Source organism: Xenopus tropicalis, chromosome 7 (assembly GCF_000004195.4).
Source record: "Xenopus tropicalis strain Nigerian chromosome 7, UCB_Xtro_10.0, whole genome shotgun sequence".
Classification (NCBI taxonomy): Eukaryota; Metazoa; Chordata; class Amphibia; order Anura; family Pipidae; genus Xenopus; species Xenopus tropicalis.
The window spans coordinates 7,746,854-7,766,155 of NC_030683.2; the positions used below are offsets into that span (position 1 = coordinate 7,746,854).

At 43.0% G+C, this 19,302-nt stretch overlaps 1 protein-coding gene across 2 annotated transcripts; it reads right to left on the reverse strand.

The window, feature by feature from the left end:
* Window positions 1–659: 659 nt before the first annotated feature.
* LOC100491357 (ovostatin-like) lies at window positions 660–19,092 on the reverse strand. 2 transcript variants are annotated; one of them, XM_031905397.1, is made up of 20 exons: window positions 17,789–19,092; window positions 17,064–17,247; window positions 16,127–16,292; window positions 14,859–14,911; window positions 14,753–14,773; window positions 13,150–13,321; window positions 12,624–12,705; window positions 12,391–12,499; window positions 11,606–11,720; window positions 11,320–11,402; window positions 10,178–10,336; window positions 9,491–9,715; window positions 8,954–9,011; window positions 8,295–8,369; window positions 7,927–8,069; window positions 6,726–6,875; window positions 5,763–5,906; window positions 3,596–3,743; window positions 2,261–2,333; window positions 660–1,202 (listed from the first exon to the last, which is right to left on the reverse strand). In XM_031905397.1, exons 1-20 carry the CDS (start codon window positions 17,881–17,883, stop codon window positions 1,067–1,069), a joined length of 2,391 nt encoding a protein of 796 aa, XP_031761257.1. In that variant the 5' UTR covers window positions 17,884–19,092; the 3' UTR covers window positions 660–1,066. The 2 variants fall into 2 exon arrangements, with proteins under 2 accessions (XP_031761257.1, XP_031761258.1); XM_031905398.1 differs by lacking the exon at window positions 14,753–14,773.
* Window positions 19,093–19,302: the final 210 nt, after the last annotated feature.

The following is a 19,302-nucleotide window of genomic DNA, read 5'->3' on the forward strand; positions in this document are numbered from 1 at the left end:
AGTGGTGGCCAATAAGAAGGGCAACCATTTGGAAGCTTTAATCTTGAAAGCAAGTAGTGTGGTAAAACTTAGTGTAAATTGTATGATGAAGTAGCAGAGTTCTAGATCAGATTAAAATCAATGTAGGACTGGTCAGGCCAACTTGTATATTGCAATATATAGACATCTAATAATAGTAACCTCTATTTGTCTCTATTATCATGGGACAGTCCCAGACTGTGAAGTCTAAAGGCCCAGACTAAAACTGCCTGGCTGGGCATGGCCTAGATTTATTGGAGAGAGCCCGGAGATGCCCTGTTTTTAAATCGGTTATGTTAGATAACCACTAGGATGGGCTAAGGGATGAGGCTGGATCCATATATTCAGATTCTCCTTAGGGGGGGCCCAGGCATTTATTCATTCTGCAAAGGCATAGCATACAGCCAGCAACGGCAGCTCTGGGCGTTATACAAAGAGCAATAATGACAGATAGGGGTGTTATACACAGAGCAGCACAGTAGGACACAGCAGAATGTCACAGTCACCTTGATGCAAGTAGTTAGTCACAGAGGCCCCAATACTGAGACCCCACTAAGAAAGGACAAGTGGAATGCAACCTCAGCGCACGTCTTTTCAATTTTTTGTTATGTGTACAAATGACTGCACAACACAGGAGTAGATCAGTTTATACTCAGCTTTTATTGGTGGCTACACATTGACGGCAGCAGTAGAGATCTGGACCCCAGGGAATGCCCAATGTCTAGGTAAGAAGGCATGAAATGAAAGAATAACACCTTATGGGCAGAACGATTCCCAGAATTCCAAAGGCATAAATACAGGAGAACATGGGAATATGACCAGCTCCATGTTTGTGCCCCGAGGGCAGTACGGCTTGCAGCTTTGTTCAAGGATTTAATAGCCTCTAGTATTCCTAACTTCATTTAACCAACACAAGCAAATTAACCAAGGTTATAGTAACCCCCCCCACACTAATATTAAATGGGGTTGTTTATACTTCAATAAACAACCCCGGTTCCCAACTCTGGCTTTTCAATAAAGCCCTTCAGCAATCATGTTGTTCAGTACACTACAGGGTGGAGGTGAAGTTGGATGGATAATTGGTCATCCCAAGTCCACTCTCCTCTGAAAGACAGAACATGGAAGCTTGCCATTGGCTGCTGGTGTCCGGGACTCGCAGGGTTACAGATGCTGAGCCGCTCTCACTGGCAGGAAGAATGAGAAGTCCCAATTAGAGTCAGGGTGAATGATTCCTGCATGTTGTGATGAAGCGCTAGAGCCACATTATATGTTATGGAGGTTACAAAGCTAGGTGGAATAATGCTGGGCATGGTGTTCCTCCTGCAGCTACAGTTGGCCCGTGTATGGCCACCTTAACTGTAGCAATGTCATTCCGTGGCCCAAGCTAGGGAATATCACAGGCCACAAATCACTGGAGAAAGCCTTCTACTCAACCCTCTAACTCAATGGCAGGCATTCAGTACAGGGCTCCCTTGTTCTTGGCAATGTGTTCTCTGCACCTTGCCCTGGATTTGTAAGCCCCAGATTACATCTGTGGTATCCATCAATCATAATATTCCTTTTAAAGATTAGAACTTCAGTAACTACGGTATGAAATAGCAAATGTAAAGTTTGCTTCAGTTCTAATAATCCCTATAATATGAGGGAAGAAAACATCATTTTGCTTCTTTGTAGATACCTGGTAATGTGGGGAGCCTGTCCTTACGGAGGATTATAGACCGAAAATTAGGGGTCTTCACAGAGAAAAGAACAAGAGCCACACAACTGAGGAACTGAACTTTCACATGAGGCAGAAAATGGGCCCAAGTCTGGGCAGATTCTCTTAATGTCTTTTAGAGGGGCCTGGATGAGTTCTTGATCAAGAAGAATATCCAAGGCCACAGTGATATCAAGATCAACAGTTATTTTGTGTGTGTATGTTACATAGGGTTGAAAAAAGATCTATCAAGTCCATCAAGTTCAACCCTTCCAAGTAAACCCAGCACCCACAACCCATACTTACTTATATATACACTTACATACATAAACTATAAATACAACCACTAGTACTAACTGTAGATATTAGTATGACAATAGCCTTGGATATTCTGATTGCTCAAGAACTCATCCATGCATGTGTCATTCTTGTATGTGCAAAGGGGGAGGTCATTTGGAGAGGTGGAACTTGATGGACAGTCATCTTTTTTTAACCCAAATTAAATAACCATTACCATTATCTAGATTCTGTATCAGAGACACTTACCCAACCATGACCACATCGAAACTCCAGATTTCAGGGAAAGCATATTTCAGTTTTGTGACTTTTGGGAATTGCTCTGCAAATGTGAAATAAATACAGATCAGTTATGTATCTGCAAGTTCCTGCCATTAAATGGATCAAATGAAAAAAAAACATTTATAGAAAGGAAAGGGATATGAAACATATTGGCAGCAGGTACTTCCAAAAGGGTATGTTCCCTTAAGAACTGAACTTAGATACTATTTTATGGTGCAATAGCAAAGCATCGGAGCCTGTGGCAAATGCTCATAAAAGGTCCAAGCTGAGTGGCTAAAAAGAAATTGGCTTGAAAGTCTGAGGCATCACCAACTGGTGTGGAGGATAGTGAATACTCATTATCTATGATATACCAGCATTGATGCCACATGGAGGCCAGCGTCTTCCTGATGGCTGGAGAAGGTAAAGCCTACTGAGAAATAGAGTCCTTTCTCTGCTTGGTTAGTGGCTTTAGCTTCACCGATAACATAAGGATTACATGGCACATATGGCATAATCTCTCATTGAGGACCCAAAGCTAGCCTACCGCTAAGTTCCGTGTAAGCCTTAATTAGTAATCACTGGGGACATAGGAATATAGTGCAAAGGCAAACAGAGCTCCACCATATATTGCACAAAGGAATATGCAGGGCCACAAGCAAGGCTGCCATCAGAAATAATGGACTTGGGTTATTAGTCCGCTGCTTGCTCAGGCCCCCAGAAAGCTGGGACATGCCAGCAAAGTAAAATGGACCCTGAGTCTAAATTATGTCTAAATAGATTAAGTCCAACTATATCCCCTGATACACCAAGTCCAACCCAAACAGGTCACTGATCCACCCAAACCCTTCCATTCTGTGGCAAGCTTGGCCGTCTTGGGAATCTGCAAATCTTGATTATCGCTAGGTGTGAATGTCTCTGGGTTACCCATAGCAACAGGCAAAAGGTTAGAACGTCATATTAACTCATGGGGGACATTTATCAAAGTGGGAAATTAGAGCTCACCACAGAAAAATTTGCCCACTTTCTACTCATTTGTATGGGATTTTTAGAAGTGTGTTTAGAGTTCAACAATGGTGAACTCTACCTTTCACCCATGAATAAATACGCGTCTGACAATGTCATAGAAATGAATAGAAAGTGGGGACATATTTCTGTAGTAATTCTTAATTTCACACTTTGATAAAACTGACCCATCATATTGAGTGCTTCATTCATAATTAAGTGGAGGTACCATACGTAGCACTCCGTATCAGTGGAATCCATGCAAAGTGTACTTTATATAAGCGTTGGTGATACACAAAGTAGCTCAAAACATGTTACCCTCAAATGTATTGTAATGATGTTTCTTATATTTTGTGTTATGGAGCATCATCCTCTGCCTAAAGAAATACCCTCTGGACCTTCTTAGGTCGCCACATATCCAAGGTCTCTGCAGGGATGTGTTTGTAGCAAAAATTAAGCCAGCGTTCTAAATGAAAGGGAAACAGAACATAAATATTAAGTGACAATAGAGCGCATTACAGTTCACTAGAGGGGGATTCCTAAGTTTTCTGCTGGGGCATGTTTATAAAGGGGTATCGGCAGTAGCTGAACTGCAAAAGAGCCGTTGACATGTGTTCTCTACTTGACCCAGCAGTAGCAGCACATCAGATCTATGATATGAGACCTTCTCTCTACAATGATGTGCTCTCATCATCTCTTGGCACCCAACTCTTGCCACACTTACCCAGTTAAATCCAGCCTTGGCACACTAGCTCAACTTGCTACCTCAGAAGATGTTCTCCATAAGTTGAAAGTGAGTGAAGAAAGCCACAAACTGACCCTGACCGCCCCCACATCAAGCCCATGCTTTCCTGCTACAAACAAGCTGTTCCATTAGCGAAACTGCTGTACTTTTCTTCTTCCATCTCCGACCTACCTTTTTAATCGCCATACTTGGATGCAACATCTAACTACCTTCTGTGCCACCTCCTCCACCCATTACTGTAACTGCTTAAGCCCTTGCTCAAAACAGATCACATTAGACTCAGTGTCCAATGACAATATCAACAGAACTTGCAATACAGTGACATCTACTTTACACTCTTTTTACAGTAAATGAAGTACAATTGGTCTGCTCCCACCCCACCATCTGCTCCCTTGACCCTGTACCTTCTCACGTCCTTCACCCAAGTTCTGATACACTCAGCCCTTCACTTGCCCATATACTTAACTTTTCACTTTCTGCAGGTACTTTTCTATCTTCATACAAACCAGTACTAATCTTTATCCTTAAAAAAACCCTGACCCCAGCTCTCCTACCAACTATTGTCCAGTTTCACTACTCCAAACTGTTGGAAAGGCTTTTTTTAACTGCCTCGGCCAGTATCACACTCACAGCTCCATGCTTGATCCTCTGCAAACTGGCTTCTGCCCAACACACTCAGCAAAATCTGCACTCGCCAAAATAACAGTGATCTTCTCTTGGCAAAGTCTAAAGGACATTATGGAATATTTGTCCTTCTAGATCTCTTCAAAACCTTTGACAATGTTGACCACCCACTCCTCTTAAACATTTCTCTAACTTTACCTCATCCTAGGAAAACATATACAGATTTTGGACTTCAATACCACCTTTATGCTGATGATGCCCAACTCTACCATTCTACTTTTGACCTCTCTTCTTATGTCCTTTCCCAAGTTAAACATTGCCTTTCTGCTATCTCCTTGGATGTTACAGCACCACCTGAATCTCTCTAAACCAGAATGTATCATATTTCCACATACATCTTACCCCTTATTTCAGGTTTCACTCACACTTTACAACATCACCTTACAATCAGCCACACAGGGGCGCTGCCTAGGAATTATCTTTGACACCCGTTTGTCTTTTACACCATACTGTACTTCCAAACACTTGCTAAGTCCTGTCGCTTTCATGTGCGCAACATTGGCTGTATACAACTAAATGTCATTTCCTGCCATGACTACTGTAACTTAATCCTTGCAGGTGTCCCAATATATCGTTTTTCGCAACTCCAATCTGTAAAAAACTCTGCTGATTCAACTATCTCATCACTCCACATCAGATTCTCCACTATGCACATCCCTCACTGGCTCCCAGTCACCTCTAGAATTGACTCTGTCGCCAACTGCACAATTCTATCAGGCTTCTTCCTGTTTCCTGAACTTGAGCCATGAGCTATCAGACTACAACCTCATGCCTATTTGCCCCTTACATGCCCAGATAACCAGTTTGCCCGGATCCCCCTCCACAGCTGATTTTATTCTGGGTGGATTCTATAGTATTGTGTCATCTACTAACACAGAAACATTGCTTTTAATGCCTGCCCTGAGTCATGAATGGATGAAATCAAAGTAGACCCAATACAGAACCCTGAGTCCATCAGCCATTTCTCTATCCCTGTACAAACCACCTTCTGGACATAGAGTGAAGGGCAATTATCTGCCCAACGATAGCCTGTATTAATATTTACAAAATGCTTACTTGGAAGTCAAAATAAGCAGATCCTTCCCTATAAAATAACACAGAATCAGATCCATTGCCTTCAATGCATGGTGTTTCCGGCTCCTCTGGAACAAGATGGTTCTGCATAAACCCAATTTCCTGATTATACAGAGCATATTCCAACTGAAACAGAAAAGAGCAAAGTAGCTGAACTGAAACTGATCATTTGTTTCTTTTTTTAAGCACATTCACAGGCCAATTAGATGTTAGGACATGGCTGCTGATACAGTGAGGGATAGAACAGTGGGGCTTATTATTAAAGCAGGGCTGCTTTATTAGAAGGACGAAAGGCGCATTTGACCCATCATGACCTTTGTCTTAGTCCAACGTGCCACAAAGTAGAAATCAAGTGCACGTGTTCTTTGTATGGTTGGGTCAGAGTTGGGTATACTTGGGTCAGAGTTGGGTATAGCTGGGTCAGAGTTGGGTCAGGGTTGGGTCAGAGTTGTGTAGGGTTGGGTCAGAGTTGGGTAGGGTTGGGTCAGAGTTGGGTAGGGTTGGGTCAGAGTTGGGTAGGGTTGGGTAAGAGTTGGGTAGGGTCAGAGTTGAGTTGGGTAGGGTTGGGTCAGAGAAATACATTAAATTTGTTTTATTTAAGAGCCAAAGTAAGCAGCACAGCGATGCAGTAATTAGCACTGTGGCCTGGGGGTCCACAAGTTCTCCATGTAGTTAAATGGGTTTTCTCTGGGCACTTTAGTTCCCTCCCACACTCCCATACAGGCAAGTAAACTGGCTACTAATAAAATGAATAACTCTAGTGTGTGTAAATGTAACAGGGACTTTGACTGTAAGCTCCAGTGCAGCAGGGACAGATTTACACCACACACAAAGTGCTACAGAATACGTTGCTGATCCTTAAAGATAATCACGACAATGAACATTTGCTCCTATTTTAGTGCCAAGTCCCTAGTGTAACAAACGTTACATTTCTCCATGCCGCACCTCCTCAGCTGTGATTTGCCCCTTATTATTATGTAGAAGAATGCTGGAGTCAATGATCTGGAGGCCACACAGGGATCCGGGGTCGGCTTTTAGCATCAGGTAGACATCAGATCCAGGAGCCCCTTCAGATGCCGAGAAGCTCAGGGAAACCTTAGAAGAAAACAACAAGGAACAAAGGAAAATAACATTAAATAAGTCGTTCTGTTGTACATTTATGGCCTCTCACTAACAGAGAAGCCATTTCCCAAAATATAATGTAATGAAACTTATGCATAAATTCATTTTACTGAGAAAGTATGTAGGTAACACAACTTCAAATGTTCTTGGCTTCCACCTTCTAATATGTTCTAATGATAAGCGCCCAAACCAAAACTTTGGCTTCTGTCATACTGTGACCCATAACAACATCCATTACTTAGAACCCAGCGCTACCTACAGGATGTCCCTGCCCAACTAGGACTAGACCAGCCGCAGCTCCCTGGGTATCAGGTAAGAGGTTATAATTATTGGGGACTGCCTAACATTAAGCCTGACCACTTGAGTCCCTACTGGCACATAACACCGCAGGCTACTAACCCTTCTGGCCTCCTCTTTGAAACCTGGTTGCTCTGCTACCCCAAATCCTGCCTCTAACTTCTAGAGCCAGCTATTAAAGAAGATGTTCTTACATTGTCTTCTCCTGAGACCTAGCTCCACCTCAGGCTCTTCTGGAACCAACCACCCCTTCCACCAAGTAGAAATCCACAGAAAAAGTCCAAGCACATGGTGAGTTTTTTTGCTTTGCAGGCCAAATACTGAACTGTCAGGAAGGTACTTTGGATTAAGGAAACAACTCCTCCTCCCAACTGTAAAACAGGACCAGCTCTTAGCTGTCTAAACCATTATGGAGACTGAATAGAGGTGTGCAAAACCTTTATCCTACTGTATATACACCATGAATCTTTAGATTGTGAGGGAAACCAGAGCGATTGCATCTGACACAGACCATTATCATCACCACTTATACTACTGCTGCTCCAGGGAGGAGAATGGGGCAGAAGCAAGATTCTCACTTGGACAATAACCGCAAATTGACTTTAACTGAAAACATCAGAAAGCATCTGAATGAAATTGCCCATAATACTGTATAAGGGATTGAATGCCAAGAAGAAACCATCAAAGTCAAGATCACTGTATTTGTCCCCATTTTTTTCTCACTTACCTGGTGTTTCAAGCACTTCTCCATGTTAAGATGAGCAATGCCGGTTATAACCTCTGCCTGCAGCATGCTGTATACCACAATATTGATTCTGGGGCTATACTGGGAAGGCATAGTCAGACTGAGGGAGAAGTTGCCACACCGAGCTGCCAGAGGGGAACATTAAAGGCACATGAGCTGGAAACCAATGACCATTCCTTGTTAGTCATTCCAGGATAAAAGAGGCTCTCCTTCCTACTTGTCACCATTTGTGTCTGGTTACTACGTTCTTCATGAAAAGGTAACCAGCAGATAACTGATACCTACTATGTGACCTGCCAATGAATCATATCAGCCTTCTGTCCAAGAACATGTGACTTAAATATACTCACTCATGTTCACATCCACCAAGACTTCACCAAATGTCACATTCTTGTCTTGTTCTGTTGCCCTAAGGCAGGGCAGCTCTGCCAGAAAAGAAATAAAGACAATCACACGAGTTAACACTAGATTCACTAGGCCTGCGCAAATTTATGTAATTTACTTAATGATCCGCTCACCTGGTGAGGTCACCAAGCGAGCGGATCCTCTCCCGATATCCCCACCTATGGGTGGGCGATATTGGGGGAAGTTAGGCTAATTCAGTCATTTGGCCCTGGGGCCAAATGATCGAATTATAACGACTGTTTATGGCGCAGTCAGATCGGGGGCCGCATGGGCTCGGTAATTTTTTTAACCTGCCCGATTTCAGGGCAGATATTGGTTGGGCAGGCCAGTCGTTGGTGCCCCTACATGGGCCGATAAACTGCCGAATCGTTCTAAGGGACAGATATCGGCAGCTACAATCGGCCAGTGTATGGGGACCTTTACATGATATACATTTCCCAGTGCCAGAACCTCACTGTCCCCCAAGCAATACAACTTACAGGAAAACTAAACATTCTGAGCAGCAACTTTACCGACAGATCGTTGATATGTGACCTATCAAATAATTATATCAAATTATCATTGTGTCCTAGAGAACAAGAACACGTGGCCTGTATATACTCACTGTCACTGACATCCACCGAGTGTTCCCCAGAGCTCACAATCTTGCCTCGTGACACCATCTGTAGCGGCAAAGAGAAGTTACTGTACCTGCATGTTGTCCCCGTCCGACACCCAGCACCAGAAGGCCACACACATGTGTCTCCCATTTCCTGGGGTGCAGGGTATTGGGTGCACAAGTACAAGAAGACTTGGAGGAATAGGGCAGGGCTGGGGGCACAGGAGGTTGGTTTAGGAGAAGAGGAGACTCTCACTTAAGTGGCACAAACATGTTCTATGGGTGTTTGAATTAGACAAGCACATAGTAGAGTTGAAGTCAAGGATCTGACTGATCACCATAGGCTGTTTCCAGGTCGCTCTTTGATCCCTGACCCATTGTTTATTAACAACACCACCCCCTATCACATGCAAGCCTCAGCCAATCCCAGTGTAACACCAAGAAGGGAACATTGTTACATACAGAGATACCCAGAACCTAAAGTCACCACTATACTAGGTGGGTCCCGACCTTCATGTAATTTCTAGTTCTCCCATCACTCACCAGGAAGTAAAAAGAGATGTTTCTGACTCCGCCTCCCAGTCCCTCAGGGCTGAGCAAGTAACGCACTGGGATGTCATAGGTTTTCCCGCAGCTCAGCTCCTTTTGGGGATAATCCACCTGAATATAGCTTCCCGTGAGAGAGTAGAACCGGTCTGCTATAATATAATCAAGGGGATCATCTAACCTTTCCGGCCTGGATTCCTCTCCTGGACCCTTATAATTTGCCTAGGAAGGAAGGAGACAGACTTAAAAGTCAGCAACACCGGCCTTTATAATTACTTTGAGTGATTAATTGATACACCTCTTCTGGTTGTTAGGGGTCACTGAACCTGGCAACCAAATAAAACCAGACTGACTGTGAGGGTTCAGTGTTACCTTATTTGTAATATGTTTATCTTCTTCGTCCATTCTGCCTTACAAACAGGTGTCTCGTTGGTAGAGTTAATAAAGCTTGATAAAAGGTCTTATGTGACCTGAAACGTTGCTGCTGTTGTTGTTTGCCCCAAAAAACTTTGCAATAAAGGCATTTTAATCTACAAAGACAAGAGGTGCTGTTCCTGTTCTTCTGTACCGGGTTAATAAACCCTAGCAACTATATCCCGTAGAAGATGAAATTCCCAAAAAATGAAAATACTTCAAAATGAAGCAAAAAATGAAGACTAACTGCAATATACAGGTAACTCTCACCGAGATGAAAAGATAAGAACTATCATATGTGGCCATGTCGATTTCATACTGAGCTTTGCCTTCCGCGTCGGTGGTCAGATTTTGGACGTTCTCGTAATTAATTTCTAGCTCAATCACTTCGTTCTTCATGGGCTTCAACTCACGGTCCCACAACGTCATCTAGAAACACAGATAAAGAAGGTTTGGGCCCAGGGAAAGGCAGCGCTGAGTGCTATTGGGGCTCCCATTGCTGTTCCCTGTGGGACAGATCAGAGGGGCCAATGTATCTGGGATTGATCCTTGGGCAGATACTTCCATCCCATGGCTGATAGCTCAGACTCTTTTCTGGGGAAAGCCCCACTGAGGTAGAAAAGGATTTAGGCCCCGTAGCTCACATCAAGGTTACAGATATAGAAACATTATTCATCATTAAATGGCTGCATTTACCCAAAGTTCCAAGAATATCTTAAATAGCAAATGTCTTCCACTTGGCTCAAACGTGTATCTAGGAGACCATTATCCCCATATATCTTCCTAACTTGCCTACAGGCTGGGTCCTTAAGCCACAGCTCCAGGCTCCATTGTATGGAAATCAATTTATGGTATTTTATGGGGAATCCCTATGTGCCATAGTTTTATGGTATCTCTCTGTACAGGCTATAAGCAAACTTAGGGGGCTGTTCCTGCTGAATTGTGCTTAGTACAAGGGAATCCCTATGTGCCATAGTTCTATGGTCTCTCTCTGTACAGGCTATGAGCAAACTTAGGGGGCTGTTCCTGCTGAATTGTGCTTAGTACAAGGGAATCCCTATGTGCCATAGTTCTATGGTATCTCTCTGTACAGGCTATGAGCAAACTTAGGGGGCTGTTCCTGCTGAATTGTGCTTAGTACAGGGGAATCCCTATGTGCCATAGTTTTATGGTATCTCTCTGTACAGGCTATGAGCAAACTTAGGGGGCTGTTCCTGCTGAATTGTGCTTAGTACAGGGGAATCCCTATGCTTTGTTTGTACAGACTGTTAATAAATACCTGAGTTCTTGAGCTATTATAATAATGGCAAACCCACTAAACATCTAAGTTTAACCCCTTCTGGGTCCCACCAAGGGGATTATAATACAATGGTCTGTACATTTAAATGCCAGTAGAACAGAGTAGAACTTACTCCAACAACGTAAGGAATCCCCGGCTTCAACGACGGCAGAACTTCAGGGTCAAATGTAACTTTAGGAGATTGAGGTAAAGTTTCTGCAATAAAGGATCAACAAACAGATGAATAAACCAAACAGGATAGAAGTCCTGCCCTGCTTTATGGCTGAGATCCCGCTATCTCTAAATATTATTTTTTTAAAAATAGGGTTATAATATCCCTGTATATATAAATGATGACAGTGCAGACATCTGAAAAGGCTTTGAACCGATTTTTAATTCCCTATCAAAATTCCTTTTACCTGCGGCCTCCTCTTTCACAGTGATGTTGAGTTTCTGATCCACATAATGTCCTATCAAATCCAATGGGAGTTCGTTCAGGTTAAGTACTTTGCTAAACGTCCCACTGGAATCCGTCTGCAGAAAAGATTTTATTATATGTTTGATGAATCAGAATCCCCCCATCCTTATCCTCCCATCCTTGTATGGCGCAACACTTGCTGTGCCAGTTATCCTATAGTTCCACCTAAACCCCCCCATTGCTCAGTGCGCCCCACAGTATGGGAACCCTTTCCCCCCTCTGCACATTGAGTCCCCGTATCCTTTTCGCTTGGTGACCCAGTCTGGTTCCGGGTGAGTTCAAGACTGTGAATCCTGTAGAACAGGGATCCCCAACCTTTCTTACTCGGGAGCCACAGTCAAATGTAAAAAGACTTGGGGAGCAACACAAGCACCATAAAAGTTCATGGATGAGCCAAATAAGGGCTATGATTGGCTATTAGGGGCCTCTATGCACCCTATCAGCTTACAGGGGGCTTTATTTGGTAGGAAATCTTGTTTTTATTCAGCCAAAACTTGCCCCCAAGTCAGGAATTCAAACATAACTCCCTGGTTTGGGGGCACTGAGAGCAACATCCAAGGGGTTGGGGAGCGACATGTTGCCCCTGAGCCACTGGTTGGGGATCCCTAATGTAGTAGAACCACTGAGAGTTTACAAGTAAATATAAGTCTGCCACACAAGGTTTACTTTTCCTTTAAGACAGGAATGAGAGAATAATATTTTGGGAAAATGATACAATAAACTCACTTCTCCTGTGATATTGATACAAACATCATTGTCTCCTGGATGGACAAGTCCGAATTTGGTGCAAAGGCTGCCGCTGAGCCGCCCTGGGACCCCCTGCCCATTGGGGCCTCTGTAACAGAGAACGTAAAAGGTAACGGTGAATATAATACAGTGTGTCTGTCAGGCTGTGAGGTTACACAGGGAAAGCCAACTGTACTGAGGGCAAACACGGGGGCAACAGGGGAATCACTTACCCGGCACTGACACTGACCGACATGTTGTTCTTTAGAAATATTTCCTTGGGAACGTCCACAGTCAGCTGGAATCTGGGCAACTCTGTGAGTAAATCCCATAATCAAAAACAGATACTTTTTTACAAGGAAGGAAAGTTGGAGTGGGAGGGAAGGGGGCAAGTAGGTTATGGTTTTTATTACTTGCAAAATGCAGAACAGTGGAACTGACACTACTTTCATTTTACCGCTGATCCCCCCTTCTCAGTTCTTCAGAGCAATTGTTGGAGGAATAGAAGTCACTTACAGTAGTCAAATTCCTGGTTACATTTATACTAGACTGCCTGTATAGTGATCTCCTCCTAATCTGTAAGCCTGAGACATAAACAGCAACTGGGGGAAGGTGCAACTCAGGGCATCAAGGTGATACCAGAGTGCTTAGCTGTTATAATTGTACATTATTTTGCTGCAAGAGAGCGCACGGTTGGTGCATAAAGGAACCAGTGTTTGTATAGAGAGAGAGAGACATGAATGGGTTACACAGACGTACCGTACTCTTTAACTTTAAATTCATGGACAGCCACAAAATGCTCTGAATTCCTTACTAAGATACTGTACGACCCTAAAGGAGCATCATTTGGCAGCGTGAAGTCCAAGGGCACCACTCCATGTTCTGCTGTCAGGTTGTGCCACTCAGCCAGGCGAGTGTCAGATTCCAAACCCTAACATGGAAGAGAGAGAGACCTAATAGTAGCTGTAGTGTGACCAGTGGGCTGAGTGGAACAGATCTAGAGCAGAGACAGCCAATCTAGATAAAAAGTTCTCTCCCACAGAGCAGTCTACTTTTTGGTCTGTGAAGTGTTCTGATTGGTTTTTGGACATTGTTACTGGACTTCCTAATTGGGATTGTTTCTGTGCTTATTCTGTGTTTCACCTTTTCCCTGTCTGGCCCATTTACTTCAGATTTCTCCCTTTCTTCTGCCTCTCCATTACGGACCCTTGGGCCTGATTCTCTTTTCAATATTTACTGCCAGCCGTGACACTCTGCCTGTTCTTGACAACCATTTCCGTCTTCTCTTGAAAAACTACTTTGTATTACCTTCCAATTTTTCCCAAGAATCATTTTTTTCCCAAGTCATATCTCTCCTTCACTAGCCAGCCCCTATCCCTTCCTATTTGTACTGGCGGGGGAGCTCTTAGGGACGGCCTAACTCCTCATATTGCTTCCCATACTCAGTAAAGCCATATACATGGGAAGTCACTGAAAACACTTTGCTCAGTTTCATGTCAACTGTATATGTTGGTTTTCCCTTTCTGGGGAATTATTACACAGTTCCTCATGAATAGACTACTACTGTATGTCCCACTTTTTTATGAAGTATCTGAATTATAGGAATTCCCTTGAGGGAATAGAGGTAGTGGGGATATTCCTTGAGGGAATAGAGGTAGTGGGAGATGTACTACAGTTAGTACTAGTGGTTGTATTTATAGTTTATGTATGTGAGTGTATAGATTGGTAGGTGTGGGTGCTGGGTTTACTTGGATGGGTTGAACTTGATGGACACTGGTCTTTTTTCAACCCTATGTAACTATGTATTGTTTCTTCAAGGAGTGTCTATTGTGTGACAGACAGGACCATGAAATCATTTCTTGGAACCTTCTCAGGAGGGTGGATATGTGTTACAGGCCCAGAAGAAGGCAGCCTTAGCCAAGTTAGGGTGCCCTGTCATTATTATCCAGTGAACAATATCCATGTTGAGTTGCTCTAGCAGCAAAAGCCACTTAGAAATGAGTATATTGCCTTTAGACAATAGGCCTGCAGAACATAGAATGTGCCTAAGCTTTGTCCTCTTAATAAATAAGCACCGTGATCTTGGTGATTCTAATGAAACTCATAACTGTAGTGATACCCAGTAATATTATATATTATCACCTGATGCACAGACTAACCTGACTTATTCTGGTCATATTATAAAAAGACCCAATTCATTCTACAAGACTTTAATGGCCCGAAAAGTTGAAGGAAAAAACAATGAGGACTAAATACAACAATAGACACGAAGACAGCAATCACGGAGCTGCCACTGACACGTCTGCAAGACTCAAATAGAAGATAAGATTAAGTTCCAGATAATAAAAATACTAATACTCACAATTATATTCACTGTAGAATACTGTAAATAAAAAGAACTCATTGTTATACTTTATACAACGTATATTTTGTGTAGATTGGTATCAACCCAAAGAGAATGCGCTTACCTCCTCGTTCACCGGCCGGAACTGGGAATCTAGCGATATCACCCGAAACTGAACTGGAAATAAAGAGGCAACGGGTCTGAGCGACAGTTAGTAAGAGCGATAGGGACACAGTGAAACCAGAAGTTTAGGAAGAGGTTGAAGTTACAATGGAGTGGGCTCCATAATGCTTTACAGATATTGGTTCCATATTGGCTCACCCATTAGAATAAATATAGACTAAAACTTCTTCCTTTTGTGTCTATCATTTGGTTTTCTATCTCTGATTACAGAGCCATACATAACGTTAAAAAATTCTGTACTATTTCTAAAATAATCAAGTTACTTTTCACTGTCCCCCTCTCATTATCTGTATCTCTTCATTCTCTCTTCAGGCAGGAGGTGGAGTCAGGTTTTGATTGTCAGGTCTAATACATCATTTGGGTGGTTGCACCCTTTGCCTAGAAGACGTATTAGAGCTCAATCTTTCAAAATAATTGTCACTGACTGACATCCTGTCCCTCTACATCAGGGATCCCCAATTACTTGTGAGCCACACACAGATGTAAAAAGTGTTGGGGGGCCACAAAAGCATGAAAAAGGTTCTTTAGCGGTGCCAAATAAGGGCTGTGATTGGCTGTTTGGGCAGGAGGCTCTGCTTGGGGTAAAACTGTATCTCTGTGCTTCCAAAACTTGCCTCCAAGACAGAAATGTAAAAATCAGCACCTACGTTGAGGCCACTGGGAGCAACATCCAAGGGGTGGTGAGTAACATGTTCCTGGTTGGGGATCACTGATCTACATGAAGGATAGATGCTGGAGTCATTTTGTTTGTGCAGGAGTCTTATTTACATCTAACACATCTTGGAAAAGGAAGACCCCCTAACGATACAATAGATACAATCAAAATCTGACCCCTACGTCTGCATGAAGAAAGAATGAAGAGATACAGGTTGCCCAGAGGGAGATATTGAAGAGTAAGTTAATGATTTCAGAAACGGTACAGAATTCAGTTGGGTTCCTCTTCATGGCAGAGAGTGCCCCAAAAGATCAGGCTACAAACCTCACCAGATACAGAAAAGAAACAAGTGTTGTGTAAATTAAATATGTATTACATTTGCTACAGTGCTGCCTGGAGTTGTCCCATGTAGTTCTAATGGGCCTTCTAGTTTGAGAAGATGAAGCAGAAGAGATAGTTACATGTTTCAGTGAGGGACATCAATGGAAAACATCATTTGTAGCAGGTTCCATGTTATTGTTTTACTGTCTCTATCATAATTAGAAGCCATGTACCTTTGTGCCCAGGCCTGTGTATGGGTGTGTCCAGTTGTACAAGGTAAATGTTATTGTTCCTGTTGAAGGCCACGCTCCGATGTTTCACAATGACAAGCTCTTGGCCTGTAGCCACCATTGTAATGACAGGAGGCTCAGAATATTCATTACTCTCCACATCAGGCACCTATATAAGATATTGGTTTACTCATACATATATGTGTTTCAACACCCGTATAAACAAAAGCCGAGACCAAGACCAGACAAGATTCATTACACACAATTGTGTGGATCAGCAATACAATTTCAACAAAGTTGCAAATGACCATTTTTTTAAATTCATTGAATAGATGGTAACATGGGATATTCTGATTGGTTCCCTTGTATACAGCTCCGACTACTGAATATATATACCATAGGAACGTGCCCAGGTCAGAGGTAAATTATAAACATATGTGAAGGTGTAAATGCAACTTAAGGAAAGCAAAGCTCTGCTAAATGTTTAACCCTTATAACAGACCCCCTTAACTCATTTTGTTACAAAACGTGTGGCTATGAATAAAGTTTTAGATCATGTTTTGGCTTTAGGCTTTGGCTTTAAACATTGTAAGCTGGACTGGGCTTTGGCATAGAACAAAGGAGGCCGAGTTGCTTCAGTCTATGGATACCTAGAGAAGTTGGCTTATAGGAAGGATATGATTTATGGATTTAACTACCTTCCCAAACTGTACAAAGATGAGCGCTTCCTAAAGATATTGCTATGCATGAGTTAATAGAACTGCCCTTTGCTGCCCTGGGGGAATGTAATTTGGGTTTGAGTTGAACGATGTTCCTCAGATATAAATCACACTCAACATACTTATATGTAATCTGGCTTTATTCCAACCACTGGAGATAATTCTGTTACAATTCCCTTCTGACTCCCTCCCTCTCACCCCCACTGGGACACATCACCAACCTGGAATTCTTTGCACCGGAAGGTGTCTCTGGCCGGGATTTCATCAGTAAACACAGTGTGGTTTGTTCCATTAATTGCCAAATAAACATGGAGGTGCAAGGGTTCGTCAAGGTCCAGAAAGTTCATGCATGCTATAGTGTTCTCTCCTGGGGTCAGCACAAAGGGGACAGAGAATGCATACTGCCTGCAAACCAAAGATCCGTTAGCTGGAATTGTCATGAGATTATTCCCAGAGGAGTTTCAGTTTGTCTGGGAAGGTCAAACAACACAAAATACTTCATGGCCCTCAGGACTATTGTAAGTTCTGGCACTTTATGGTGGCTATACACAGGCCGGTGCTGCACAGAATCCAAATGACTGGCCTGTGACCAAACAGACAGATATCATAATTGTCCATACATGGTGTGGTAGCCTTCCTTTTATCAAATCCATTTGGACTAATAGCCAATAGTGGAAAGCAGATCACTCATCTGCTGATGGAACATGCCCTGGCCAATTTGGTGCATCAGCAAATAGAATTTTCAAAGCTGCTTCAATGACAAACCAGTTGATATGGATAGTACCTAGATATCAGCCAGGATGGTCCAGCCACATACATACACATACTGGAAAGTGTGCAGAACTGTTGGCTGCCCTTTATCCCCAATACCTCATACAGTTATCACAGCCAAGATTCACTGTTTGCCCATCAAAACCATACACCATTGCATTTATCTATCACTTACGGCTTGGCGGCCACACCACCGATGAGACCCAGAATGGAAACCCAGCACAGAAACCTTCTCAGGAACATTGTTCCCATCTCAGGAACCTTCTGCATCTCCTGGCACAACTACCTGGGGTAGGTCTTTATACGCCTTGCGAATGGGAGGAGACATTATGACTGCATTGGGTTTGGATTTCAGATAAGACTAAGTCAGGAACAAAAAACATTTTGAATGTCAGTGTCCTGGCAAAATGAGGCAAGAAGCCTGCTGGCCTTTATTTGGATTAGGTAATGAGATACTTTACCTGTTACAAAGCTTAAGGGCAAGGCCACACATGGCGTTTTTACATTTCATTTTTAAATGTTATTACTGGAGTAAATACATATAATATATACATGCAAAATAACACTATATTGTTTTCATGCATTTTTCATCCAGACAGTTTTGTTTCCCCACGAGTTTTGTTTCCCCCGCAATTTTCATCTACTTGGGAAGTTCACGTCTCCCATAATTCCCCCCCGAAAGCCATAATTACCTAAATGATAACACGGCTTCAACGTTGGGTCCGGTGCGTACAATTGCATCTTCCAGGGTAACGTCACATGGTCGGAATTTATCCATTAACATTTTCTTCCTGGTTTTCTCTGGAGCTTCACATTTCAACAAGTAAGTTCCCTGTCAGAAGAAACTCTCCACTATTGACAGAGACACTCACTTATAAAGTTCTACATAAAGGGACACAAGAAATCCCCCAGTATCCCCTATAAAGACAACCTAAGGCAGGTGAGGAAGAAGATGTAAAATGCAAAGTTCCATAACCACAAAGGTCCAGTTGAAGCTAAGGATAGCAACACCCAGAACAAACCAAGAGTGAATCACTTAAACCACAGACCCATCGGGCATTATGGAGTCATCTCACCCAGTCTGGCGTTAGGTTGGAGACACACACATCTATGTATCCAAATGCCCGACCTGTGGGCTGAATTCTGGTGTAATGGTGGCCCCTGAAAATGGCCCCCAAATTTTTTACTGGTTATTGCATTTGCAGTTGTGAAAAGCACTTGGGTGCATATTTTCATGGCATTCATTGTATTTCAGTCATTGCATTGGCCAAAGGGAGCTCTGTTCTTTATACCTGCTCTGTAGAGGGTATAAACTCTAGGGGTCCTATATGTCTCTGTGTGCTGCAGCCCTTGTCTCATTCACATCTATAGGAGAAGGTACCAGGCAAAGGGAGCAACCATTCATGGAGTCACAATAGGCCCTGGCATATCTAGTAATGTCCTAACAGCCCCACACAAAGAGCACATATTTACACTTACTGGTTACACACACGGTCTTCCAGGGAAGTCATTCAGTCTTGTCCTTGTGGCCATCTGAGGGGAACAGATTTCATAGTAGAAGCTCCATGACCCCAAAACGGCATTGGAACCATCTTTCCCTGTGGAGCCAGACTGAGAGGAATGATTGGCCTCTATCCCGGTCCTATTTTATCCGCACTTACATTCCAGGGCAGACAGCCTTCCTCCCCC